Source organism: Nannospalax galili, unplaced genomic scaffold (assembly GCF_000622305.1).
Source record: "Nannospalax galili isolate Female #2095 unplaced genomic scaffold, S.galili_v1.0 scaffold300, whole genome shotgun sequence".
Classification (NCBI taxonomy): Eukaryota; Metazoa; Chordata; class Mammalia; order Rodentia; family Spalacidae; genus Nannospalax; species Nannospalax galili.
This window is the reverse complement of record NW_008347322.1, coordinates 2903812-2931143: the sequence shown is the minus strand read 5'-3', so window position 1 is coordinate 2931143 and position 27332 is coordinate 2903812. Positions and strand designations below refer to the sequence as shown.

Sequence of the window (27332 nt, the reverse complement as noted above, 5' to 3'; positions counted from 1 at the left end):
TCGTCCTAAAGTAGTGTTGGGGGCCATGGGGAGCGCTGCAGACGGAAGCTTCTAAACCAGATGAAAATGCAGTTGAGCAGAAGCAGGGGACTTAACATTTATTATGCAGCCTTAGTCTAATCAGAGCCAGGATTTGTGTGCCACAGGCTCAGTAGGCCTGGAGGCCCAAAGAGAAAACACTGTAGCCCATGGGGACTGGGGATTACTCAAGCGAGGTCGGTATTCTGCTTTGCTTGATGAAGGAGCCATCTGCATAGGCTCTGCAGGGCTTATCACTGCCACTGAGCCAGGCCACGCTGCTCTGGGAGGACACCAGGAGGCTGGCTGGGTCAGAAAGGAGAGGTGGAGACAGACCCAGCTGCTCCTCCAGTCCCAAATCCCTCTCACACCACTGGGATTAAGCTCTGCGTCTGAGCCTTATGAGCCGGCGGATGCAAAGTGCTTAATATAGTCTCTGGCAGGCACAAACCAGGGCCTCCAAAAATGAGCATTTGGAGTTGGGGGAGGGGCTACACTATTCTCTTTTAAGTTCCCCAGACACACTGCCACTGATGCCTAGGAGTCCCCAGTTCCCTGGACCCCCAAGTGCAGAGTGGCTGTGGACGACCTCTGCAGTCAGCTAGCCGTATGCTTAAGCACCCTGCACGACAGGTGAAGTCATGTCCCAGCCTTGACTGTCTTCAGCCTGCAGAGCCTCTGGCTTCGGCAGTACCCTGTGAACCCGCCTGACCCACCAAGGCTGTCTGACCATGTCTGGAACACCCTTCTCCCAATGAGCCCTTTCCGGTGTTGAGACTCAGCCTGGAGGACTCCTGTCCTGCCTGGCCCGGGGCTTGGGGAGGAAGTCCCACTGCCTGTATTCCTACCATTCTCTGGACATGCGTCTGGCACTGGCCGGGCCTGAGACCAGATGTCCCTGTCTCCAGGCTCCACTCTGAGAATGAGGCCACCAAGCATCCCCAGGCGAGCGTGGGACCTTGGAGAGTAGTGTGGCTTTGCACTGGCTGCCATGGACTTATGAGGACTCCTGTGAAAGAGATTAAGGGTGAAGGCATCTATTATCAGACGTGTGTGTGTAGCTGAGGAGGAGAGCCTGGGAGAGCAGGGACACCACACTCCTCCCAGTTCTGCTAAGGCCCAAGCAGGGCTGAGAGAGGCACATGAAGAGTCCTTGACACTTTTCAGGATTAAGGAATTAAGGCTCTTTGTTAGATGAAAAAGTTTAATGCTTTCCAGATGGCAAAAAGCCAGGCTGGCACTGGCTGTCAGGAATGTCCCAGCCCAGAGGTACCTGAATTGTTTCACACCCACGTGGTGTAACGTTATTTCTGCAGTTAGAGAAACATCCAGAGACTCGCAGCCCCAACTTCTTCATCAGGCAGTGAAGAAACAATGGCCCTCAGGAAGTCGGGGCCAGTGCAGCAGCCGTGGGCCACATGGGAGCGGTCACTAGAGGCGCCACCAGTCCTTGCAGGACATTACGGGCTATCTCAGGTCCTAGCCTAGCAAAGCTGCCCACAGGGTTAGCTGGAGCTGTAATTCTGGTGTTCTATTCCCACTTAAGCAGCTCACCTTTTATCAGGGGGAAGAGGTAACAAGCCCAGAGAAAGGAAAGCTGGAGGAGGTGTGGGCTTGACATGGAGGCTGGGTCTTCAGCTGGGTTCACAAAAATACCTCTCTTAAAATGGGGGCCATGCACACAGATGGCTGCAGATTCTGGGTTCTGTGGCCCCCAGTTCACGACACTGACACCAGCAGCAGCATATGCCATACACTTGCGGTGGCAACCACAGTGCCAAGCACCCCATGTGCACCATCCAGACAGCCCTCATAACACGCATCCTATAAGGGAAGTGTCATCAGTTCCCCCTTTTTGCAGAGGAAGGATCTGAAATTATAGAGGACAGATTTCTGGCCCGAGGTCCCCAGTGGATTCAAGTACACAGCCCATGTGAAGAGGGTCTTCAGAGATGGGGGAGTGGTAGGAGACTGGAGCCTCGTGCAAGGGAAACTAGCCAATGGGGAGCAGAGGGGACTGTCACTGGCGACAGCACCTCACGGACTACACTTCCATGGAGGTTATCTTACTTCCCACCTCTGATTACAGTTTACCATGTTCTCACGGTGTCTGGAACACAGATGAAGAAACTGAGGCCGGGATCTGACCACCTGCAGGTGGCTTTAGGCCACTGGGTTACAGGGCTCTCTTGGGGACACTCATCACAGGGAGCAAATGGGAGTCAGCCAGGCCTATGGACCAGCAGTTCTGGCAGCCTGCACCCCATCTATGCCCTGAGCTTGGAATGGAAGTCTGGGAGAGGGAGGAGCCGGTCTTCCCAGAAGCAGCTGTCAGCTTCTGATGGCTAGTCCTGTGTCCCTTGCAACCCTTCAAGAGTGAACGAGCTATCGAGATGACGAATGGCTGCCTTCTGACTCCTCTAATGGCTGAAAACCATAAGCTACTTCTAGGGCTATTCAGGATGCTGAAGTAGCCAGTGGGCTGGCCAGGCCTTCCTGGGTCCATTTCCTGCATGTGAATACTTGGGCTGTGACCACACTATGCTCTGTGGGAAGCTTGAAAGGGACTGAGGTTCATTCACAAGAGGGACAAATGCTGGGTCTAGAGGGAACCTGTGCTGGGTCTAGACCAGCCGTCCAGGGAAGTGTGCAGGGACTCTGGCAGTCAGCTCAATCTAAGCACCTCTCCTTGTTGTCCTTGGCTCCCAGGTCTGGGGAGACATTCCTGCTCAGCCAGCCCTATCAGTCCAGACCAGCTGGAGAGCCTCCAGGATAGCCCTGTGACTGCCTGCCTCTCTTTTCACAGCATCTTCCTCCTATGTGCCACCATCAGGGGTGGGAAATGGAATCTACCTGCCTACAGGAAGCCACTCACCTGTCCTGGTACCCATGAAAGCTATCCCCTCAGCACTATCCATCCTGGACACACCGTGAGGCAGCCAACGGGGCCCATGGACACAGAAGAAAAAAACCACCACGCTGGGTCTTAACATCAGCCTTCTCCCTGGAAGGAAACGTCAACCAGTGTTCACAGACAGAGTGGTTGGGAAGTCAGGATACACCAGTGTTTGGCAGTGTACTGGATGAGGGTCCCGGTAGGTAGGTCCCTGGTGCAGGGTGTGGCCTGGGTTTCTTGTCACAATGTCTGCCCCTCTAGGCACCTGTCTTGCTTAATTTTGCTTTTGCAGAGAAATGCGGAGGTTGGCAGGAGGGAACTCAGAGATTTACAGTGGCCGAGGAACTGCTGAGCAATGAGAGCTGCATATGCTTGGGATGTATCCAGCACAGTCTCCCTCAGGGACAGAGGGCTCTCATCTTCCAGAACTTTCCTGTGCTGGGACAGTTACCTTCTGAGGACTTGGAGCTAGTCATGGGCTGGGTATGTGCGGTACTAGTTGAGAAAGTACTTGACTTATGCTAGGCACTCAATGAATCGTGCCTCATGCCAGAGCACTGTGTCTCCTGGGCTGACACAGTCCATTCTCTTGACGAGCTGGACAAATGCTCGGGTGCACCCCTGGATACAGGCTGTCCCCAGGAAAAGCTCCATCTTTCACATCTAAGAATGGATGAGTGAACGAATAAGAGGATGAAGGGTGGGGCACCCTACCGGGCAACCTGACTGTCCACAGCTGTGCTCTGTGGTGCAGGCCTGATGGGGCACCCCGCTGGGCAACCCACCTGTCCACAGCCATGCTCTGTGGTGCAGGCTTGATGGGCTACGCTCCCTCTGCTGCCTGTGGCACAGTGGCCATGGGCTAGGAGACCTCTGTGACCGCACAGCCATGCTTTGTCCTCTACCTCCGGGTGGAGACTGTGAAGCAGGTGCTGGCTCATCTGACTGTCTCTCAGTTCCACGCCTGCCTACCTGGGGCCTGGTGCACACTCTACCTTAAGTCCTAGCCCCCTGCAAGGACTTAATGCAGGGAACGGCTGCACACTGGCTCTCTGTCCTCCCAAGTTACTGGAGGAAAATGCACACTGTTTTGAAATGAGGGGGTTAAAGATCAAAACAGTGACTGCCCCTGCAGAGTTTAAATGTCAGGAAAATATGAACACACTCGAAACCTTTCCTGGCTCTTTGTGACTCTGACCTTTCAGAGGGTCCCCCTATTTCTAAGTCCCATTCTCTGAATCTACTCTGCTGGAAACTCACTGGCTATAAAAAGCCACTTCGCCCTAGGATGAAGTGCAAGGTGCCTCTGGGGGAGTGTGGTAAATGACAGGCACCTGTTAGCAGCCATGGCTCCACAGCAAGCTGTGCCCGGCGAGCCGCCACTGCCCAGCACTTGGGTATGGGGTCTAATGAGCAAGACGGAAAAGGGCTTGCTGACAGTCAACATTCACAGACAAAAGGCAGGCCAAGTTTTGCTCCCCATGGCGGGATTTGCTATAGAATCCTAAGAGCTGTGGCTGTGATCCAGGTGTCAGGCAGAGGCTCCAGGAGAATGTGACGGTGGCCTGCCTTCCACTGCTCTGGTTCCTTAAGCAAAAGACAGGGATAAGCTTGGTTTGGCTCTACAAGGCAGCCCCCTTCTGCCCAGAGGAAAGGCCCCGGGGGCTTCTGGCCTTCCTAATGGGGCCTCCTTTGCTGTGCGTGCCTGCTGCTGCTACTGCGGGCAGAACATCCCGCGAGGAACAGGGAAACAGTACAATGAACTCCAAGGGAGGGAGTCCTGGGATTCCAACGCCAGTGCAGGGGAGAACTCCTCCAAGCTGCTGTGGGTAGCCTAGAAGCCCAGCTCAGTGGGGGTGCCCAGGAAGGGTGTCTATCCCATCATCAGGTCATGTGGGAGCTGGGCAATTCTGCCCGAGGAATTCCCTTACCCAGGGCAGGGCGCCTCCTTCCCCACACCACGCTCTCCTCCTGATGTACTTGGTACTACTGCACTGGGCCCCATACTGGCTGGTCTACACAGTGGACACAGGAAGGCTGATGAGGAGCAGAAGGGAAGGATTAGCACCAGCCTCTGAACACCACCCTCTAATGGCAGTGGCAGTAAGGACATTCAGATTTAGATGGTGACAGGAGGCACGGGGGTTCTACAAAGCAGTTTACAGAGGTTGCCATCCAGTTCTCTCCTGCTGTTCTAAGTCTGAAATGCTAACCACCACCCTACAGGCTGTGCCAGGCCCCAGCTCTGGGTCTGCATGGGCCTGACTGGAATGAGGATGAGAGCTGCATAAGCACCCTGCCCTGGGGAGGGAGGCCAGATGTACCTTCCTCACGCTCACCTGACCAGCCCCTCCTGCAAGCTCGGACCACAGGCTCTCTGACACCAAACCATTCCTGTTCCATGTGACGGGATGAGGTGAAGCTTTATTGAGGGCAGATTAAGCTTAATTCTGTATCATGTAGCTTTCTGTGACGCCCCTTTATCTGACAGTGCATACAGGCTCTGGTACGAGGAGGGCTTGCCCACCACTGTCCTACTTGTCCCTGGGAGGAGACCTGTGGCTGCCTGTCCACTTCTAACACAGCACTGTCACCTGGGCACTAGGGTCTTTAACCAGGGCAGGTCAGCAGTGGAGTTGATCTTCTAGTTGAAACAGGACAAGAAGACAGGACAAAGGACGCTCAGGAGGTTCTGCACACAGTGCATGCCGCTCTGTAGTTGGGATATGGTGCCTATCACTTGGAATTCATCCGCTTCAAATGTGCCACACAAATTACAGAGAAAGACCGGCAGGCACTTGTAAATCTCTCCAACTATACTACTATTATATTTTAGATACTGCCTTTGGGTGTGTCTGTAGTTTTAGACAGAGAGTGCATGGCAGGTGGTTAGGGGGGCGGGGAATATAAAAACACAATAGCACTATCTAAATCTGAGATTCGGCAAATCTACACTTCACACTTGGCCTGAGTTCCTGATGAGCTTCCATATGCATCCAGAAACATTCACATGACACAGAGGCAGGAGGAGTCTATGATTTTGAGGATAGCCTGGTCTACACAGTGAGTTCCAGGCCAGCCAAGAGTTGCTTAGTGAGACCTCATCTTAAAAAAAAGGCAAGCAGGCAGGCAAAGGCAGCTTTGCAGGCCTCACTCACAGGGAAGGCCCACTTCCAAAGACCAGGCAGGTGCCTGGCTGCAGGCTGCTAGGCTCAGGGGCCTGCGAAGTCCCGAGGGCCTTTGTGGGGCCTGGGAAAAAAACACGTGATACCACAGAAGGCACAAAGGTAAGGACTGGGTTAAAGGAAAGACCAGCACTTGCTTCCCTGGTATGGACTAGCCCACGGCTAACTCATGGATAGTGAGGCCTCCCCCTTCTCAGTCAACACAGGGAAAGAGGACAAGAACGGCTGGCATGGAAAATGCTGGGTTTAAGGCTGGGATGGTAGACAGGCCTGCGGCCCCACTTAGGGAGAGCACTGAGGTTGCACAGGTCCCTAGGCACCAAAGGCTGAGTTTCTGTCTTTTGCTCTGGATCAGCAAAGAGGTGAGTTCCAGGTTATGATTCCAGGAACACTTTGGGGTAAAGGAGCCTTAGACGACTCAGGGTGACAATGTTTTCAATTTAATACCATTTTTGATTTTGAAATACTTTCAGCTTTATACAAGAATTGCAAAGATGGTCCAGACAGATCCAAGGAGCGACACTGGCCTCTTGTTAAATTACTTAGCACCATGACTGGCAAGTTAAGGGACGAAGGGTTCATTTGGGTCTCCTCACACAGGGGAAGGCATGGCAGTAGGTAGCTGCATGGTTGTTGGATGTATAGTTGGGGCTCCGCACCTCCTCACATCTCCCCAGAACATACGGGAAGTGGGCTGACTACCAACCTCAAGGCCTGTCCCCCGGCAACTCACTTCCTCCTGTTAGGCCCCACTGCTCTAAAGTTCCACAGCTTCCTAAAACAATGCCACTAGCTGGGGACAGAGAGCTCGAACACATGACCCTGCAGGAGCATTACATTCAAACTGTCATAACTGCTGACCTGCATCACTGAGTTGGGGTTTCCCTTGGTCAGTGAACCTAACTCCCTGCCTTAAAATGCTAAACTTAAAATGCTAACTGCTCTTGGCCCACTGTCGACATCTTTCAAAGCCATGGTACTTATTATGGTTAATCTCTGTCAACTTGACTGGATTTGGAATCCTCATGGAAACATACCTATGGGTATCTCTAGGAGGGTTTTCCCAGAAAGGTTTAACTGAAGAGGAAAGATCCACCCAAACGTGGGCGGCACCCCCATCGCTGGGGTCCTGCACTGAATAAAAGGAGCACCAGTGTTCTTCACGCCTTTCCCGCCGGGATGAGCCTGCAATCTGTGAGCTTCACTGAACTTTCTTTCCTTAAGTTTCAAGTATTCTGTCACAGCGTTGGGAAAAGTGACCACCACGGTACCGGTCCTAGTGAAGGAAGCACTGGACACTCACTGTAACTCGGGCCTGGCCCTGGCCTGGGCATTGCTAGCTTTCCCACTGTAGCCGTCTCCCTGTTGTCCAGGGCAGCACACTGCATTCGGTGTGACAAGGTCACGACTCTTGAATGTTCACATGCATGAGGTTCCTTAACTGTGTGCTGCTCAGCTCCGGGCTGCTCTCTGCTCTACATCGGCCTCACCATTGCTGAAACTACAGGTACCTTTCAGCGGGCACCAGGAGAGGGTATTCACCACACCCTCTGCTCGTCCCTGGCACACCTCGGGCACAACTCAGTGCAGAAGTAACTCGGGTCAAGCATTCCTGCTTTGCATCAATGGTCTCTTGGGGTTTCTCACTGAACAGAGAACAGACTCCAACTTCTGGGACCAGAGTCCCACCCACATTGTCCCCTCCAGCCAGCACAGGCTTCTGCCCTCCCAATAGCTTCCCTCAGCTTGCAGATGGGAGGTTTATGGTCCCTGCGAAGGGCTCCTGACCATTCCAACACATCTCCTGTGGTCCTTGGACCTAAATGGCTTGTGTCCTACTCCCTGGTGTTTCTGGACCTAGCTTTGTCCAGGACATGGCAAGAGTGCTCTGCAGAGTCGCCGCTGAACCTGCCAACGGTACGATTGAACCAGTAACCTCTGGAGGGTTGGCATTGTTGGGCCAGAGCACAGCTGGAGGCTGGTGGAGAGAGAGCATAGAGGCAAGGTGGCTGCCTGGAGGAGCTGGCCAGAGTGCTGTGGGGAGAACCCTCACAGGCGGTGGGCCATGGAGCCAGGAGTGGGGCCTTCACCACTGAGAGTTGAGGGGATGGGTTCACTAGTCACTACTCATTTTCTTAAAAATTTCCTCCCTCCCTCCTTTTCTTCCTAGTCTTTTTGAGACAGGGTCTCCCTATAGCCCCAGATAGCCTGGAAGTCACAGAGATCCACCTGCCTCTGGTCCCGAGTGCTTGGGATTAAAGGCATGAGCCACCACGCCCAGCTTTTCTTTCTCTCTAGCCCCTCCTTAACACTTCTCCATGGGTTTTCAGGAAGAAGCTCTGTACCCAAACAAGTCAGGAGGGCACTAGGTGGAGTGCAGTAGGTTGGGAAGTGCCATGCAGACCACAGGGTCTTAGAAACTGTTTCTCAAGAGTGGGTTGAGCTTGGAACAGCTTGAAAGCCTGGGCGTGCGATGGTCCATGTTGCATAGGAAAGTCAGCCCTGGAACTCTGTAGTCCGGGTTCTGATGATTAAGGACACCATAAGCACTCCCACTACCTCAGAAACAGAGCATGCCCACCATGCCCACATGTCCTCTCATGTCCCGTTGGGGTCAGTCTCTGTTCCCACTCTCAGGCAACTGCCAGCCTGAGTTTTGTCCCTAAGCTCCCTGTTTCCCCGTGCCACACAAAGGGGCCACACAGTGGGAAGCTTCCTGCGTCTGGCCTTTTCCACTCTTTTCTGTTTTCAAAGCTAGCATTTCTTCCTGAGGCTGGCCTAACTGTGTAGCTAGGGATAGCCTTGAACTTCTGATCTTCCTGCCTCCACCTCCCAATTGTCTGCACCGCAGGCATGTGCCATCACGCCCAGCTTATGTGGTGTTGGAAATGGAATCTAGGGCCTTGTGCATGCTAGGCGAGCACTGTACACACTGAGCTACATCCCCACACTCTTTTTTCCACTTTTTAAAAAGCCTCTGAATTGAGAAGTTTACACCTCAAAGCATTCACGGTTCCCCAGTGCAGAGTTAAGAAGCAGGACTGAAAACTCACCTTCTGAAATACTTGATAGTTGGACTTGGACCATATGTCAAGCTGGAAGGAAAGAAGCAGGAGCATCAATTCCAGAACTCTGGGCTTCAAGAACCCTGCTGTAAACACTGCCATTCCTCTTCACCCGAAGAGGACAGAGCACTGTTGCAGAGCAGGACCTCAGGCTGCAAAGGATCTGAATGGCCTGCTTGAGTTTCTTCTTTACTAATTTTCAGGTTATTTAAGGGAACTTAAAGAAAGCCTGGAGGGATGTCTACATCTAGCTCCTGGGTGCCGAGCCCCCTGCTCACTGGGAGCCCAGACTCGTGGCACTCATGGTGTCAGGTGTCCAAGTCAACCCTGCCGCAGGACGGGTGCCACTATGTGCTAGTGCCTTATACAAGCTCAAGCCCGGCTCCTCCTAGGCTCCAGGCTTAGTATCACTTTACCAGGGGGGTTTTCCCCAGTCACCTATCAGAATATAATTCCTGATGCCTGTTGTCCTGACTTCACCTACTGAAAAGTTAACTTTCCTGACACTTAGAACTGACTGATGGAAGCACTCCTGCTCTTTGTCTGCTCCTGCTGAACCCATACAGAACCATATGAGCTTGGTGAGGGTGGGAGGCTTCACTTCCCCCCTGCTGGCTCTCCCCGTCCTGAAATGTGGGGACCTAGCATATGGTGGGCATCAGTGTGCCATTGCTAAGTATACGAACACCAGCAGCTACTGACCCCCACTTCATTTAACCTCTAGAAGGAGGTTTGCTTTCCAGATGAGCAGCCATTCTCTGCCCAAGGTCACTTGGACAGGCCTTTCATGGACAACCACATCTGGTGGTGCTAAAACCTGGCTGGCGCTAGAAGTCCTTGTGAGTTTTGTTCTTGAATTTACAGACCCCTTGCTCTTCCCTCTGGAGTGGCTGAGCTAGGAAGGCTAGAGCAGACCTCAGAGCAGTGCTCCTGGGGGATGCTGATGCCTGGCTGGTCAGGAGGCCTGGCTTGAAGGCGGCTCCACAGCACAAACACGGCAGCTTGAGTCCCAGACAAGATCTGGGCAGGGCTCAGGGGAAACCAGTCCCATCCTCTATGCACACTCCGTCTCACACACAGTATACAGTGGTTCTAACCTGAGTCCATCCTCCATGCATACTCTGTCTCACACATGGCATATGGTGGTTCTAACCTGAGTCCCATCCTCCATGCACATTCCGTCTCACACACAGTATACAGTGGTACTAACCTGAGTCTCATCCTCCACGCACATTCCGTCTCACACACAGTATACAGTGGTTCTAACCTGAGTCCCATCCTCCACACACACTCTGTCTCACACACGGCATACGGTGGTTCTAACCTGAGTCCCATCCTCCATGCACACTCCGTCTCACACACAGCATACAGTGGTTCTAACCTGAGTCCCATCTTCCACGCACACTCCGTCTCACACACGGCATATGGTGACTCTAACCTGAGTCCCATCCACCACGCACACTCCGTCTCACACACGGCATACGGTGGTTCTAACCTGAGTCCCATCCTCCACGCACACTCTGTCTCACACACGGCATACAGTGGTTCTAACCTGAGTCACTTTGGTTTCCCCAGCGTGCATGATAACCCAGATTCATGCCTTTTCACTGTTTCTAGACTAAAGAACAAATTAAGTATGGCAAAGCCAGAATTACTCCAGTATAGTACTGACCAGGACACCGCTCAGGGGGATGATGGATGTGAGGAAACCCCAGAGATGCCTGACTCGTGACCTCAATATACAAGGCTGGGAGCTGAGCAAATTGAACCATCCAGTGAATGGATCTCCTGGACCTGCCTCTGGGGTTGGCCGGTGGTCAAGACGGAGGAGGCCTGCCCTGCGTTAGCTCGGGCCTCTAAGCTGTCTTATTGATCCGCAGCACCAGGAAGCACAGAAAGCAGTCACATGAGAACCTCCCGAGACAGGAAGTGAGCTCTGAATTTGACCTGGGCACTTCAGAGTTCTATTCTGAGGAAATGCTAAAACAGAGCTTTGTGAGGAGTCCTTTGACATTAAAGTTGGGCTGCACCTGGGCATGCACTCAGTCCTTCCTGGTCATGATTGGTTTCAGGGAGTCTCACTAGAGGGGGAAGGGGAGCATGAGGGCTGTCGCAGGGCAGTTGGGCTCTGGCCGAAGAGGGCGAAGGGTTGACCACTCAGACTGCAGAGTTGGTAGACAGGGGAAAGCTTTGATCACATACTTACTCAAGTCACTGGGAATACGCACCTCCCGTCCATCCTTGCCATACTGCCCATACTGTATCCCTCTTGGGTCCCCTAGAACCCCAAATAGCACACCCCCCACACCAAACTGCCCTTCAGAGAAGCGGCATCGACGCTCAGTCCCTGCTCCTTAAAGCAATGGATGGGAAGAATCTGAAAAAAACCCCCAGACACTGGAGCTTTAATCTGACCCGTTAGCAATCTGGTTGGAAAAGCGACAAGGGTAACCGAGATGCAAGGGCTGGTGAGCCGGCCTGGCCGGGACGGGTGCCCGCTGCCAAGCCTGAGGGCCTGAGCTTCATGCCCAGCACCCACATAGGGGAAAGAGAGAACCCCTGCCAGCTGTCCTGTCACTCCACACGCACTCACACAAAATAAATGTAAGAGAAAAAAGAAAAAAATGCATGCTGCTAATTCCCACCGCCCGTCCCTTCTGTGAGGCAGGCAGCCCCATCTGGGGGAAGCCTGGTTCCAATGCCTTTTCGGCGCAGCAGCTCGCCCTGCACTGAACAAACGCAGCACTTACAGATTGCCCAGGGACCTCAGGGCAGAGAGGAACGACCTCTCATCTTTTGCTGAACCAAAATCGCTGCTGAGATGACAGAGACACCGTACACTCTAGATCTTTGTTTTAGGAAGAGCACCATCAGTGTAGGAACCTGGAGGTGACACTGCTCTCCTGTTCCCAGCCTGCAGCTGCTGCCGAGTTCTCCACTGCTGACGCTCCTGCCTACTCACACCACACACAATGGGCCAAGAAGCACAAGCCACAACCAAAAAGCTGCAGATTTTATTTTAAAGATTAGAGACCTTTAGCATCTATGTTAAAAAACCATTTAGAAAGAAACGGGCAGAGGCTTAATTAAGAGTTGACTCTGCAGCCTAATTGTGGATTCTCAAAACACACCATGCCTATTCACTGTGCCTCCTTTTGGGAAGGTTTAAATATATCACTCAGGACCCCAGGAGACAAATCTACCATCTGGGACCAGGAGGCCCTGGACAGTGCGGTCTGTTTACTTGGTACACGTGGCCCAGAAAGGGACTTGGTAACAATGGGCTCCCCTTTTGCTGGGAACCCCTGGCAGGTGGCTCATACTTGATTTTCTGCTAGATTTATGCCAAAGAAAGCCGTTTAAATAAGCGTTCTGGAGTCAATGCCCTGTCTCTCCTCAGGGCCAGGAAGAACTCAGACATTCAATTCGGGAGGCCAAGGCTGATTGGAGTGAATATTTATTAGCTCTCGCTTACTTGCTGCAGAGATGGGCATGGGTAACCATTTTTTTGCTAGCTGCAATATTCAAAAAGGGAACATTCTGGAGCTGCAAAGCTTCAGGCTGGTGAATAAGACATTAGTCTGAACCGTGGTGTCAGGGAAGGAGTGAGGCTCCCCGTTTGAACACTGGGCAATCTGAAGGATCCAAAGGGGCCCAGGCAGCCTCATGGCGCGGGGTGATTAAACCTGCAGCCCAGGGGTAGCTCAGGAACTCAGGACTAGAGTTTGTTCTGATGGGAACAGGGTCTATTTTCAGGGGTGTGAAAACCAGCCCCGCAGAGGAGCAGGTGCTCTAGTGTACACACATCTGTCCTCAGGACAAACACCAAGGTGTCAAAAGACCTCTTAGAGCACAGGAGCAGCTAAGGGAATGACCTGATGTTAGTGGCAAGGTTTTTCTGTCTCTGCTGATCCCCATCACCTCTGCCAGTCAGCAAGGGCATCCTTCCAGCACGGGGCTGATAAAACCACTTCCAACTCAGACAGGAAACCTAGGTCCAGAGAACATGGAAAATGTGTAGTGGGGTGTTCGGCAGCTCTGCACCTGGAACCCAGGGCTAACTCGGGAGGAGTCCGCTTCTCAGCTTGACCAGCTGGGATGGGACTCAGAGCCCTCACATTGTCACTGGGGCTCCTGCAGTGTTGAGCCTTGTAAAGCCATGCCAGGCCTGCTGCTGCGACAATCGTCATCGCTAAAATTCATTTAGCAGTGTTCGGAAGCGCAGGCAGCTTATCAGAACATTATCAATTCTCTATTTCATTTCAGAAGGCGGCACATACAGAGAATTTTAAACGACCTAAAATGGACACTTCCAAACAAAACTTGGAAGCTGCAGCAGGGCCTCAACCTCTGCTGCAGATCTTTGGGAGCTTTGTCTTGTGAAGCCAAGGGGTGCCAGTTGTGTCAGTCTGGTGAAGGATGCAGCTGGGCACCAGTGACAGGTCTCTGCAGCTGCCCACGCTTTCTGAGTCATGGAAACTTTGGTGTGGTCATTGTGTTCAGGCTGCCCACCCCCCCCAAGGAAAATAGAGGGAATGAGTCTCACGGAGGAGTGCAGTGCTAGTGGCTTATTATTTTTCAACTTTTCACTTTTGATCAGGACAGGCATTTGTTACCAAAAAAACTGCTGAGAGCACAGTTTTGGGCTCCTCTGCAGAGGAGTGATACTGCACCCCTTCCCAGCTCTCGTCCTTCCCACAAGTAAGAAGAGGCCATTTTTCTGAAGGTCGTCTGAACAATTTCAAAGGCTATATAACAAATCAAAATGTTCCCTGCATCTAATATCAAACGGGGCTGATGCCAACACTTATTAGAGAAATCAGATTCAAGCTTCCCTCAACCCCCTCGACCCAAACACACACACACACACATCCAACTTTGAAGTGGGAAGAATACGGGATCAGAAATTACCCTGGAGACAGCTCTGGCTGTCTTTGAAGGTTCCCTTTGATACCCCCATTTCTTCTCCTCTTCCGCTTGGAGGCTAAGAGCTGCCTTTTTTATTGATATGGGGTAATTAATGAAGCTACGGCATTAACATAACCTAAATCCCCTAATAAGAGAAATTCAACCGAGACACTTCCATTTTTTCAGTTGTCTGACTGACGTACAGTCAGGACTATGGCCAGGTGCTCCTACGCCCTGCCTGTTAACATGCAGAGTCACAGCTCTGACTCCGAGTACAATGAATAGCGGTTGGTAAGTCTGAAGAGCAGTTTTATTCTTTATTAGAGAAATGAGGTTACTAGTGCTTGGTATCAAAAATATGCCTCACAGGTGAAGAGATGGGGCATCAGGGTAGTTGGCCGTCACTGCAAGTACAAGGTGACATGGGTGGGATGGATGCTGATGGGAAAAAACCGGCTAAGTCTGGAAACTGGTTGTGTATGCATGCCTGGCCACCACTCCAGCATCACAGACCGTGTGCAGACACTAGCGCTTGTGGACAACCGCACAGGCAGAAGTCAGGGCTGCAGCAGGCAGGTTTTGAATGCACCTCAGGCTGAGTTCCAGGAGACTGCAGCAAAACCCAGCCCCAGCTCCCTCCAGGCACCAGCTCAGCAAATGCTAGCCTGTGTCGGACAACAGTGAAACTGCAAGGGACAGTGGGTCCTCGCAGACCACACCCCACGCTCCAATGGTGCCTTCCGAATGTTCTGTCTTGTTAGGATATACAGACACTGTGACACACAGACAGCATTAGTGCATGTGTGTATGTACACACACAGAAGTACGTACACACGAGGCTCAGGACTCAGAACTGAACACTTGCAGTGTCCACGCTGTCTTCTTTTCCTCTTTTGGTAAGTACTCAACAAAAACAGGGCTAATCAAATGGTGACAGTAGGTCTCAGGGGCAGGCCAGCTGAGAGCTCCCCCCAGCTGTGGGTGAACCGCCCTCAGGACCTTGGGGCCTGGCCCTCTTGGGTTTTCTCTGTCTGGTTTTGAGGTCCCTGCCTGCTGCACGGGCCTGTGGACACACTGGTAAATGGGATCATGAGGCTTCCTGCGAAGCACACTTCTGATGTCTGCCAGCTGCAAACCCAGATCCTCAAAACGCTCCCATTCTTTCTGATGTGCAGAGGACCCATGCGACTCTTTCATCAAGGGAACCTATGCGTGCGTGTGCCCCTCAGTCTGACGACTCACGACTCTAATGCTGCTGCTTCTTAGCTCTGATTCTCCACTGTCCAGCTGAGCACTCCCAGCTCACAGGCAGGCTGGTGCTGTAGCCTCTCCCGTGCGACAGCGCTTCTAGGCTGTTCCTTGGGACAGTCACAGGACAAGGCTGGCGACACAGGCTTGTGTGCCGGCTCTGTGTGGCTGTAGCTGTGGTGACTCTCTGTCCAACTTTCTTTTCTGTAAAAAAAGGTTCCTAAGACATGGGATGGTTAGGAGGACTAAGCCTGAAGGCACAGTGTGAATAGAGCAACATCCACCAGGCCAGCCAAGTCAGTACTGAGAAAACAGAGGAGGGTGGGGCACAGTAACAGCGTGTTAATTCTAGTGCTGGCAAAAGACCTCCAAAATTCTATGGCCATGTCACTGATGCTGAATGAGCCTTTACCGGTGAACAGAGGCAAACGAAGAACAGCTCCACAGCCTACGGTCATGAGCACAGCACTCCACTCCTCGTAAAACCCAGCCCATGGGAAATCTCACATTTCACATGGAAAATGTGAAGGAAGCGGCTTTAGAAGGTAAAAGTCTGTCAGGTGGATGAGCCAGGACAAGCATCCAGGGAAAGACAGAATGGGCAAGTGTGTGTATGAGTGAGCTGTCCTGAGAGCCACAGTGAGCACCAAGGCTGGAGCCAGATGGGACACATGTAGAGAACGTGGCAGGTGGGCTCAGGCCCTGTGAGGGGGTCTGAAGTTGGTTCCGTAAGCCAGATTCTCGAAGCATGTGTGCACGTGGCTGGCATACCATGCTCTGAGGAAAAATAAAGTTGGAAAGACCAAGGAACTTGGTGACCCAGTGAGAAAAACACTACAGACTGTATGCACCTCTTCGACAGTCACAAGGGATGCATACAAACCAAAAGCTCCAGAAACTTCTACAGTAATGACACCTAACTTCTTGGCTAGGATTAGGGGGAGGGAGCAGCTCAGTGGTGGAGTGCCTGCCTAGCACGTGGGAGACCCTGGGTTCTGCCCCCAAGACTGCAAAAGAAAGATAGGGGACTCTGTAGCCCAGTGTGTCTTGATCCATTTGCTCATGAGCTGCTCTGTACCTAACCCTTTAAGAGCTGACTTCCTGCTCTGGGAAGGTGCTTGAGATGGCGAAGGCAAGCGAAGCCTATGCGTGGGGGGCGTTGGGGAGACAGGTCTGGAAGCTGAGGGTGGGACGAACTGGGGGAGGGAAGACCACTGAAGCCTGGCTCTGGGGCAAGAAGAGCAGGATCCAGTTCAATGACAGTAGGAACCAGGACACAGAGGACAGACAGGAGGGCCTGCAGCATGGAGATCTTAGAGGGGTGGCTGCCAACACCGGCTGACAGACCAGCCCGCAGGGATGCAAGGGAGGAAAGTTTGGGCAAGCTGGTGGTGCTACGGCTGACCAAGATGAGAGAGAAGAGAGAACCCGAGTTCAGGCAGCTGACGGGGTTAGGTCTGGACAGGAGTGAGAACAGTCAAGGGGCGTGGGCAGTAGAAGAGAGAACCCTGGGGAGCAGGTGCCAAGGAAAAGTTGGAGAGAAGCTGCCACTGCAGCAGGGTCACCAGAGAGTGCATCTATAGGACACGGCTTCTACGGGGACCATTTTCCAGTTCTCTTGTTTTAAGTGCAGCATGACTGTATACCAGGTGGCAGAGTGCTGATGCCTGTGTATTACTGTGGATACTTCCGGTTTGGTGCAATCATGTCAGTGTAACGTCACCGGCACCATGCAAAGTGGGCAGATCTGAGTTCCTTGTCTGAATTTGGAGTGGGACTCATTCACATCCTGACTTGGTAACTTTACAAGCATACTACTAATTATAGTCTAACTTTCTATGCATGTGTTATTTATCTCCAATCCACGTGTTTCCAGGCTGTTTCACAGTGTCATTAACCTTGTAAAAACCCCAGAGGAATGAGTTTCTCTGTGCCCACCAAAGGCTGGTCTCCTTGGGAGGTGTGTACCAGTCCTAGGTGACCTCTGAGTAGACCAGCGAGCTGGCTGCTCACTGGAGCCCAGGCAGAGCTTAGAATGGCACGTGCCATGCTCATCCGACTGTCACCTGCACTCTCCATGTTTGCTCCAAGGCCAGTTTGGTTTTCCAAAACAAAAAGGAAATCTTTCAATAGATGATTTGCTATCAGTCAGGAGACCTATGGGAGCCAGCAGAGAACTAGAACTTTGAATCAAAGTAGCTTCTTAGGTGGCCCATGCTTTGTGGGACATGGGGGTGCTGGGTGCCTCACTCAAAATACAAACTTTAACCACAGCACTGGTGCACCTGCTAGGTGCTAGACCATGTCTATCACTGGCTTCTGAAGAACAGTCTATTCTGATTACAATATGGTCACTGAGTGGTGGGTGCTACTATTAACATGTCTTTAATTTTTTTTTTTTTTTAGTCTTTTTGAGACAGGGTCTCCCTGTAGCTCCAGCTGTCCTGGAACTCATTATGTAGACCAGGCTGGCCTCGAACTCACAGAGATCTGCTTGCCTCTGCCTCTCAAGTGCTGGGATTAAAGGTGTGCACCACCATGCCTGGCATGTTTTTAATTTTTAACATTCAAAATGAGGAAAGGAAATGATGGGGGAGGGGGCCTCAGGCTGGGAAGTGACAGAGAGAATCAGGGTGGGTCTATGGGGCAGGTGCTCATTATGCTTGGGAGTAGACACAAATGAAGGCTGTCAGCTCTCATTAGTGTCCTCCACTGCACTCCACAGAGCCAGATGGAGAGTATGGACCAAAGAAACCAGAGGTCCACGCAAGTGAACCTGCCATGAAACCAGCCAGCCGTGGGAAGCACCTGTCTTCCTCCTGCAGTGTGTTCAGCGCAAGCGAGCGGCTGCGGCATGAACTCTATGTGGAAGAAGCCACCTTCTTCCTGCAGCAGCATTCAGTGCACAGCTACAGAGAGGACTTCCTAAGGCCACCTCTGAGGGTCACGGGCTGAGTGTCATAGGGTTGTGTCAGACCAACTCGAATCTTCCTCACAGCTCTAGGAGAAGCAGAATGCTGAACTGTGGGCTACTGATGTGCTGGTTGACTTGAAAAAAAAAATCTATTTTCTCAGAAGACACATTTAATGAGGCAACTGGGGTCTAAGGTGATAAATTAGAAATTCAAGTGAGGGCATCGGGCTCGGAGCTGGAAGCCAAGTTTTGATGAAAATGCAAGAGGAGAGTGCGAGATGGTTTTTGTCGAGGGTCGTCTTCATCCTGACAAGTCTGTTTGGATCACTTCAGTGATGACTGCTGGTTCTGAATGTCATTCACCTGTATTTGCTCTGAGGCTCAGCAGAGAAAGACACCCCCTCCCGTGACTCTAAGATGCTTACCTTGCCATCTTCTGTGTAGACGTTTTCATTATACCCCTTTACTATTGTACGATCAATGAACAGGCTCCTCATGACCACGATCACTTTCAACACCTTTCCCAAGGTCACCTGTCGAAACATGAGTATGTGAACATGAAGGCTCACACTGTAACACAAAAATTACACAGAGCTGGGCAGGATGGTGGAAAGCAGAAACCATTAACTGCTGCCCTGTTTCCAGTGAGGTGGTACAGGAAACGGGGGCAGCACTTATTCTAAGGTATGGGACTGACAGTGCAAATTCTTCCTGGAACCTCCTAAGGACGCTGCTGGCCCCAGCTCATCACAGTGCTGCGCCCTCTCTGCTGGATGCAGTGGCTCTCCCAGCACTTTCTAGGCCTAGGATCCTTGAATGCTGGCTTTCTAGGGCTTGGCGAGCCCGCTGGCTTCCCTACTGTTCCCTGGTCCCATTTATGTGTGGAGGGATGTGTGGAGCCTAATGGAGAGGAGCAACAGGCACTGCGCCTCCTTGGTGGGGCTGCCTATTTACAGCTAGAACAGAGTGGAGAAACGTCAAAGCGGAGTGTGAAGGAGAGAGCATGGCTCCACTTAGCCAGAAGAGGAACTCCATCCTGGAAATGTACAATGTGCTTTACTCTCTTAGAACCTAAGCGCATATGAATTAAGGAAACATCTAAGACGACTCTCAGACCAGGGAGGAGGAGCCTGCAGCATGCACAAGAATAGAGGAGCACAGCCTTCCCTTGGGCTCGGGCAATGCCTGAGCCCTGCGCTAAACCTCTTCTCAGTTCCCAGGTGAGACATGGAGGCAGACCTGGCCCAGGACCCACCTGAGGCCTTTGGGTCTGGCTGTTCCCCTAGGGCTCAATGTCCCAGAATTTGTGGAAAGGAAGCCTGCTGGTTTCCAAGAGCCTCAGCTCACATAGTAGGCCAGATTCCTCCATGCCAACCTGTTGCCAGGGTCTTAAGACACCGTCTCTAAGCAACCCTTCCTTGTTGCCATGGTCCCTACAGTTTCTGCCTGATTGAATAGTTGTAGGTGCCAGTGAGCACCCTGACACCTGGATCCTTGTTTTGGTGCTGGGTTGATATTTCCGTGTTATGTGCCTAAACTTGTATAGACTATAAGCACAGAAAGAAAGAGCAAGTGCATTTGCGTACATTAAAGGAGTGCGAACACACACATCTATTCCCGTCTTTAAATACCGTTACACCAGATGACATTAGGTGGGTGCTTTTTGGGTACCTGAGAATTACTACTTAAGGGTACCAAAAAGGCACCCTGACCACAAAGGCAGGAGCCATAGGGGCCTCCTGGGAGGGAAGGAGGGCAGGATAGGAGGGGTGTCATCACTCTGTAATGGAGGCAGGGCTCACATGCCGCCCGCAGAATGCCTGTCTTCTACTGCATGGTTTAGGAGCTCACGTAACTGAGCAACTGTTTTCTAAAAACACCAAACTCTAGCGAGCTTTAATTAACCAACAAATTGTCTCAGTAGCTCCTTATGTTTCTGAAGAGAGATATCAGAAATATACAGTAAAGGCATGAAAACTTCTGTTTTAAAAGTCAATTTAGGTTGGGTGTGCTGGCACATGCTTTTAATCCCAGCACTCAGGAGGCAGAGGCAGAGGCAGGTGGATCTCCATGAGATCGAGGCCAGCCTGTCTCAAAGATTCAATTTAGGTGTTCTAAAGTAGTACTAAGAAAAGTTAAAAAGAGTTTAGCAGAAGTCTAAAATTAGAGAAAAGAAAGACAACTGCTCAGTCTTTTCAGCTAAAGATAATCACCATCCACACTTTTGAGATACTTGTTCTAAATAATTTTTGTTTTTGCTTTTTTTGAGACAGGGTCTCCCTGTAGTCCCAGCTGTCCTGGAACTCACTATGTAGACCAGGCTGGCCTCGAACTCACAGAGATCCGCCTGCTTCTGCCTCCTGAATGCTGAGATTAAACGCATATACCACCACTCCTGGCCCAACTTGGTTTTAAAAAACCTTTTAGTATGGGGCTAGAGAGATGGCTCAGCAGGTCAGAGTACTGGCTGCTCTTGCAGAGGACCTAGGTTCAGTTCCCAGCACCCACATGATGGCTAACAACCATCCATAACTCCAATTCCAGGGGATCCAACCCCCTCTTCTGACCTCTCCACTTATATACACGTGGGCAAAACATCCATTATACATTAAAATAAAAGAATCTACCTTTCAGTAACAAAGACCAGATTGATCTGGCTGTAACAAATGACTCCTCCAGGCTACCTAGTGTTACATCTGGCCACACAGAGTCACCTCCACCTCCTTTTCCCTCCCAGTGAAACAGTAACAGCCATGGTATTGTTTCTCTGTATTTCAGTATGTTTCTCTGAAACACAAGAGCCTTCCAAACAAAAAAGCCACACTGTGACATGTCTTATGTCTAGATAACAGCAACTCTCCAAAATCAGCAAACACCTGGTTTATTAGTCAGTTTAGATTTCCAAGTCTCACAAATGCCACTTTTTTAAAAGAATTTGCATATGCCAGGATCGAAATATGGGTGCTGGGTGGATGAGAGTCACAGTCTAGGTCCGGGTGCCTCCTTCGCCTGCTTTGCTAGCTGAGGAGGCAGGAAGATGTGCTGTGTATGGCACCATAGTCTGTCCTCACTGGTGCTTCTGCATGACACACTGACATGTTCCTACCTTGTACTTCCCACAGATCAGTCAGGAATTGTGCCTGGGGCTTGGGTTATTGGCAGGACCCCTTGGAGGAGGCACTTGTGTGTGGAGGGGTGGGAAGGTTTGCACTAGTTTATTTTACTATCTTTCAATTCCATGAGGCTCTATGAAGTTTGTCAGAAAGGACTCTAGTGCTCATATGAGTTGGAGAGGCATAGAGTGTCAACATGCTCATGGTGATACTGTCCAAACTTGGAGCTCCGGAGGCCAGGTGCACTCAGTTAGGTGTTGACCCTGCTGCTGGGAGCGCCTCCTCGGTACCGTACTCTTTAAATGCTGTTTTCCTCCCATCTGAAGAAACACAAGGCTGCCTCCCTTGCAGAAGGGTCAGGAGGAGTCCAGTGGGCAATATATAGATGCAGACGCAGGGGTGGCACAGAGGAAGGGCTCAGTAGCAGCTACTGCTCTCAGTCTGCGCCCCTGCTGGAGTTTGTTGGGGTGCAATGGTTTGAGGCTGGAGTCAGGATTGCTGCTGCTCGAGGTCAGCAAGCCTGCCACCTGGGATCCATCCGCCACCTGGGGTCCATCTGCCACCTGGGGTCCATCTGCCTCCTGGGGTCCATCCGCCTCCTGGGGTCCATCCGCCACCTGGGGTCCATCCACCACCTGAGGTCCATCCGCTTCCTGGGGTCCATCCGCCACCTGGGGTCCATCCACCACCTGAGGTCCATCCGCTTCCTGGGGTCCATCCGCCTCCTGGGGTCCATCCACCACCTGGGGTCCATCCGCCTCCTGGGGTCCATCTGCCTCCTGGGGTTCATCCGCCTCCTGCTGCCACACTAAGGGCTGTAGGAGAGGGAGTAACGGTGGTGCTGAGTCCTGAAGGACAAACAAAACAGTGGGGTCTGATGAATGAGCGCTGAGCAGAAGCGCCTGAAAGCCTGCAGCTCAGCGGAAGGGCCACAGGGCCAATGGAGTTGACCTCACCGCCTCCAGTGATGGCCATTTTCTGTGCTTGCTGTTGAGTGCCTGTTCCAGGCAGCACGACACAGAAGTCAGAGTGCCTCTCACTTGTACGTGCAACCGTGGGATGAAGTGCTCAGGGGCTGGTTGAGGAAATCCCAAGAGAAGATGCAGGCTGCAACACTCATCCGAGGGCACTGTGCAGACAAAGCTTTCTTCAGAGTGCGGCGCAGCAGAGCAGGAGCCACCATTCTGCAGCCAGGTCATCAACTGGAGCTCAGTGCACGTTCTTCAAGTGCTCCCGGCCTCAGCACCCGAGTGTGGTCCTCTGCTCTGCCCACAGGCTCTGTGAGCTGAGGCGAATCGTCTGCTCTGAAGAAGCCCCACTCCTCTTGCACGCTGACAGGCCACCGGGACGTTCTACAAGTGCTTCTGGCTTCAGCACTGCTCCACGGTGAGTCAGATGCTCACATAGCTGGAGTGCATGAGCTTTGAGGATGTCTGGATGCACTGGGTTGTAGTGACCTTGGGCTTCTGACAGCCTGATACAGCAGTGCATCACAGATGGGCCAGTGGACATCTTTCCACAACCAGCCAATGCTGCCAGAGTCAGAGCGAGATGCTCACTGACAGGGGCTACGGGTTGGTTCTTGGCAACAGCTATTGGGTGCCACAGATAAAAGCTAATGCCATCTGGAAATGAAGCATCCTTGCTGTTGCCAAGGTAACACTTTTCTATACTGAACACCACATCTAAGAACTCACTCACCACTTCTGTGGCAGCCGGTCTTGTGAGCATCAGTGGTTGTAAGACAAGGAAGCACTCTGCTCCTGAGTGGGAACTGGGGGCTTGGAAAGCTCCAGGCGGCCTCCTTGCCGGCCTCTTCTGCCCAGGGACAGCTTGTGGCAATGTGGGCACTGCCAGCCCTGGATGGGGTCAGCCACATTTCGGGGTGGGTGGTGGCCTTTAGTAGTTGTCTGCTAGGCTCCATTCTCCTGAGAGGACTTTTAGCTCACTGTGGGGAGGCAACCACAGAGAGAAGTGGGAGGACAGTTGAGAAGAGAAAAAGTATTTGGTTCAGTTCTGCTACCAACAAAAACCTAACAGACCCCGTGTCTGAAACGTTATCCTACTGGTGACTACCTCGTGGTTGGGGAGAGAAGCTGATCACTAAATACTCATTCATGTAGCCTGTGCAGGGCCAAAGTAGAGTGAGAGAAACAGCATCTGCATGTAGAGCTGGGGGGGGGCGGCTGTTACACTGACCACATACTGAGGAACTCAGGCCAGACGGCACCTCTGACTTGGCACAGGGCATGTGTGTAGGAGGTAAAGGAGACGGCACAGGACTCGACACTCTTGACAGTTCACTGCATTTCTGAGCCCTGCTTTGGGGAATATTATTTTGAAAAGCCAACTATTTATATTAAGCCACCACGAATGCTGCTTTTTCCCCATACAAAGAAGGGAGAAGCAGCTTGATGTGTAGGGAGCCTTGGGGGCTGCTGCAACCAATGCTTAGGAAGTGCACGCAGAGAGGCAGGCAGGTCTCAAAAGTGGGGGGGCAGGAGGAAGAGAGTTTTCTTCACTACAGTCCTGAGAAACTTCGTCTGCACTAATTCAAAAGAAGGACTAGGATAAGGTGTGGGGGTCCCGATAGACATTCATCTATCATGTAGCTGTGCCACACTGGCCAGGGACACTGATTCTGAGAATCAGGTTACCACACAGGCTCCATCTCCTCCCTGACCCCCTTCTCTCTTGGATTTTTGAGACAAGGTCTCCCTGTAGCCACAGCTGGCCGAACTTGCTGTGTAGACCAGGCTGGCCTCAATCTCAATCTCACAGAGATTCACCTGCCTCTGCCTCCCAAGTGCACCACTATGCCCAGCCTTCTTCTCGCATTAAAAAAAAAAAAAAAAAAAGATAGGGCTAGATGGCTCAGAAGAGCATTGGCTGCTCTTGCAGAGGACCTGGGTTCAGTTCCCAGCACCCACATGGCAGCTAACAACCATCTATAACTCCAGTTCCAGAGGGAATTCAATGCCTTCTTCTGACCTCTGTGGGCACTGCACATCATGGGTGCACTTAAACACATGCAGGCAACAGGACTTGGGTTCAGTTCCCAACACCCACATGTGGCTAATACTCACTAGTAGCTTCAGTTCCAGGGGATCCAATGCCCTCTTCTGGCTTCTGTGGGCATTGCATGCCCAAGGTGCACTTACATACATACAGGCAAGACACACACATGACACACAGACACACACACACACACACAAATACAAATATAAATAGCCAGAGGGAGATGCAGGCAGACCTCTGTGAGATTGAGGCCAGCATGATCTACATAATGACCTGGAGGTCAGCTGGGGCTAAAGGGAGACCCTATCTCAAAATAACAAAAACAAAAAATACAAATAAATTAATAAAGTTTAAAAAAATATAATCCATTCAAAACTTTGATTCTTTTAAAAATATTTTATTATTTTTATTTTATGTGTATGAGTGTATTGCCTGCATGCATGTGAGTGCACCCATGTCATGTAATGCTGGAGGTCAGAAGGGGGCGTCGGAGTCCCCTGGAGCTGGAGTTAAGGACAGTTTGTAGCCGCCATGTGGGTGCAGGAATTGAACCCAGGTCTTCTGCAAGAGCAGTCAGTGCTCTTAACTGCTGAGTCATCTCTCCAGCCCCATAAATTAATAAAGTTTTAAAAGAGTTATTTTTGTGTATGTGTGTCTCTGTGTGTGTATCACGTGTATGCAGGTGCCAGAGGAGGTCAGAATAAGGTGTCAGATCCCTGGGAACTGGAGTTATAGGTCACTGTGAGCCTCCTGATGTAGGTGCTGGGAACTGAACTTGGGTCCTCTGGAAGAGCAACAATCACTCTTAACCACTGAGCCATCTCTCTTAGCCCCCATCTCCATTTGCCTTAGGGAGATGATAGAAGTGACATAAACCTGAGCATAGCTGGAGGACACCCAGGTGCTACCCCCCAGAGCACGTAGTGCACTTGCAAAATGTCAAGGGAGGAGGGTGCTACATCACAGAGCCATCAGGCACAGTCAGAAAGTCTGGCTCAGGGTGGAGGTGGCCGTGCCCAGGAGCAGTCTCCAGGGGTGCTCCAGGGACTCCTCAAGTAAGGCTCTTAGGTGTGGCCTGAAGAAAGCATCGGGGCCATGCAGGCTCCCCACAGCCTCTTGGGGCCTGCTTTTGATGAATACACCTCACTCATTCGCTCCCTAATGATGGGGTACTTATGTGCTGTGGTGCTCTCCTCTAAGAACCCAGGAAGCAGTCCAGGCAGCTGTCTTAGTTCTGTCCTTAACAGAAGGAAGCTGAAGATCTGAGCCCAAGGTCGGTGCTTTTCTGTGCAGGGCGAGGAGCTACCTCTTGCTGTTCCCCCATATCTTGCCTGGTCTGTGAATCCAAATGCCAGCAGGAGTGACCACGGTGCTAGGAGTCACCTGACCCTCTGGCCACCTGGCAATCTTCTCTGGCGCTCTGCTAAGTGGCTCCAAACCCTGCTCTGCAGGACTCTGGCGTCCCACACCAATGGCTTTGTGTACACTCCAAACCCTGTCGTAAGACACTAATAATGTACCTGCTTCGTCTAATTTTAGTGCTTTTTAAAAAGCTAGCCTTCTGGATTGTATACAGCTGCTGGGCATGTGTGGCCTGCCGGAATCACGCTGGGCAGAACTGCCCTCTGAATAGCAGCTGTGGAAACTGCAGCAGCAAGGGGCCTGAGGACACAGAGGCTCGGCACTGGCTGCTGCTGCTTTCTAGGAAACCGTGGAGTTGGCTGGAGCCACAAACATCTGAGCCACGCAGACTCTGAGAGACCGAAGCCCTCCCAGCCATGTCTTGTGAGAGAGCGTCGCCCAGAACCGAGGGCAGGACAGCAAGTGCATGGCCGAAGGAAAATGGGGCTGTGACTGAGAAACTACGAGGTTGCACCAACGCCTGGCACAGATAAGAACAGGGTCTTTCCACATTCCAGGCTCAAAAGAAGGACCCAGGTGCGCCTCTGATGGCGGAGCACCATCCGATGGTCATGCAGGGTAAACTAAGGAAGGAAAACTCAAACTGGAAGCAACTCCCACCCAGAGACTGGGTTTCAGATACATTCAGAACACTCGGGGGGTGGGGGGTCTTTCTATTTCTCTTGCCCAGAAAAATAAGGCCGGTAAACTGAGCCTGCCTACAAATCAGACAGCTACCTCGTCAGCAGGGTGAGCCATGGCACTCAAGGAAGCAGATCTGAGTGTGAACCTCTGCTCGCAGGCTGTGACCTGGGGCAAGTTACCTCCTTTGAAGAAGCCCCACTCTTCGAGGGTGACTGTGTGGGAGCTAAGCACAAGGCAAGGGCTCAGCCAGTGGCTCTGCAGGGCCAGTCCCACCAGTCCCCTAACAGGCACAGGGGGCTCTGTGGTTGAGATCCTGCTCTGTCACCAGCAGAGCCGTATGGGCGAAGCTACCCAGTGCGCCTCAGCCTCCTCTCCAAGGTGTAGCCCTGTGGGGATCACACAGCGGGGGCTACTGACTATGCCCAGCGTCATGGTGGGGTCATGCCCACCTCCCTGCATGGCAGCAATCACTATATCATTATGGCCATTATTTTTAATAATTACTAAACTCTGCCTAATAAGGTTATTTTTCATAGGTGGCTTATTCCATTCATGAGTACATTGGAATCATTTGCTAATGAGCTATCAATGTAATTTGGGCGTTCCTGTTTCTCCTTAACTCTGTCCTTGCCTGGAAATTCAAACCTGGGCTTGGTTGCTAGGCATTTCATCACGGGAGACATTGCCATTTGTCAAATTTCTGAAAGGATTCATGACAAAGCATAGCTATGAAATAATTTTCTGTTTTATAGTACAGAAGAAATAAGATTCTTCACAATCTTACCTCTGTCCCCCACAACAGAAGTCCACCCACAAAAACATAAAATAATGAGAACAGAATTGTACTTCCTGATCTCATTCTACCTCTGGATTCCCTTGCGGTGTTAGGAAGAGTCTTCCCAAATTATCAGTCAAGTCTAG

At 51.7% G+C, this 27332-nt stretch overlaps 1 protein-coding gene across 4 annotated transcripts in view; it reads right to left on the bottom strand.

Annotated features, from left to right (window-relative positions):
- Med27 (mediator complex subunit 27) overlaps positions 1–27332 on the bottom strand; it is a 201915-nt gene that overhangs the window by 8098 nt on the left and 166485 nt on the right. The window contains exons 5-6 of one of the 4 annotated variants that reach the window (XM_008843973.3): positions 18660–18767; positions 9153–9194 (exon numbers count right to left, since the gene is read on the bottom strand). In XM_008843973.3, coding sequence (XP_008842195.1) covers positions 9153–9194; positions 18660–18767 — 150 coding nt within the window. Of the gene's footprint in view, positions 1–9152; positions 9195–14376; positions 15525–18659; positions 18768–27332 lie in introns of those variants that run through there. The other 3 variants (XM_029568740.1, XM_008843974.3, XM_008843975.3) reach the window with 3 other exon arrangements.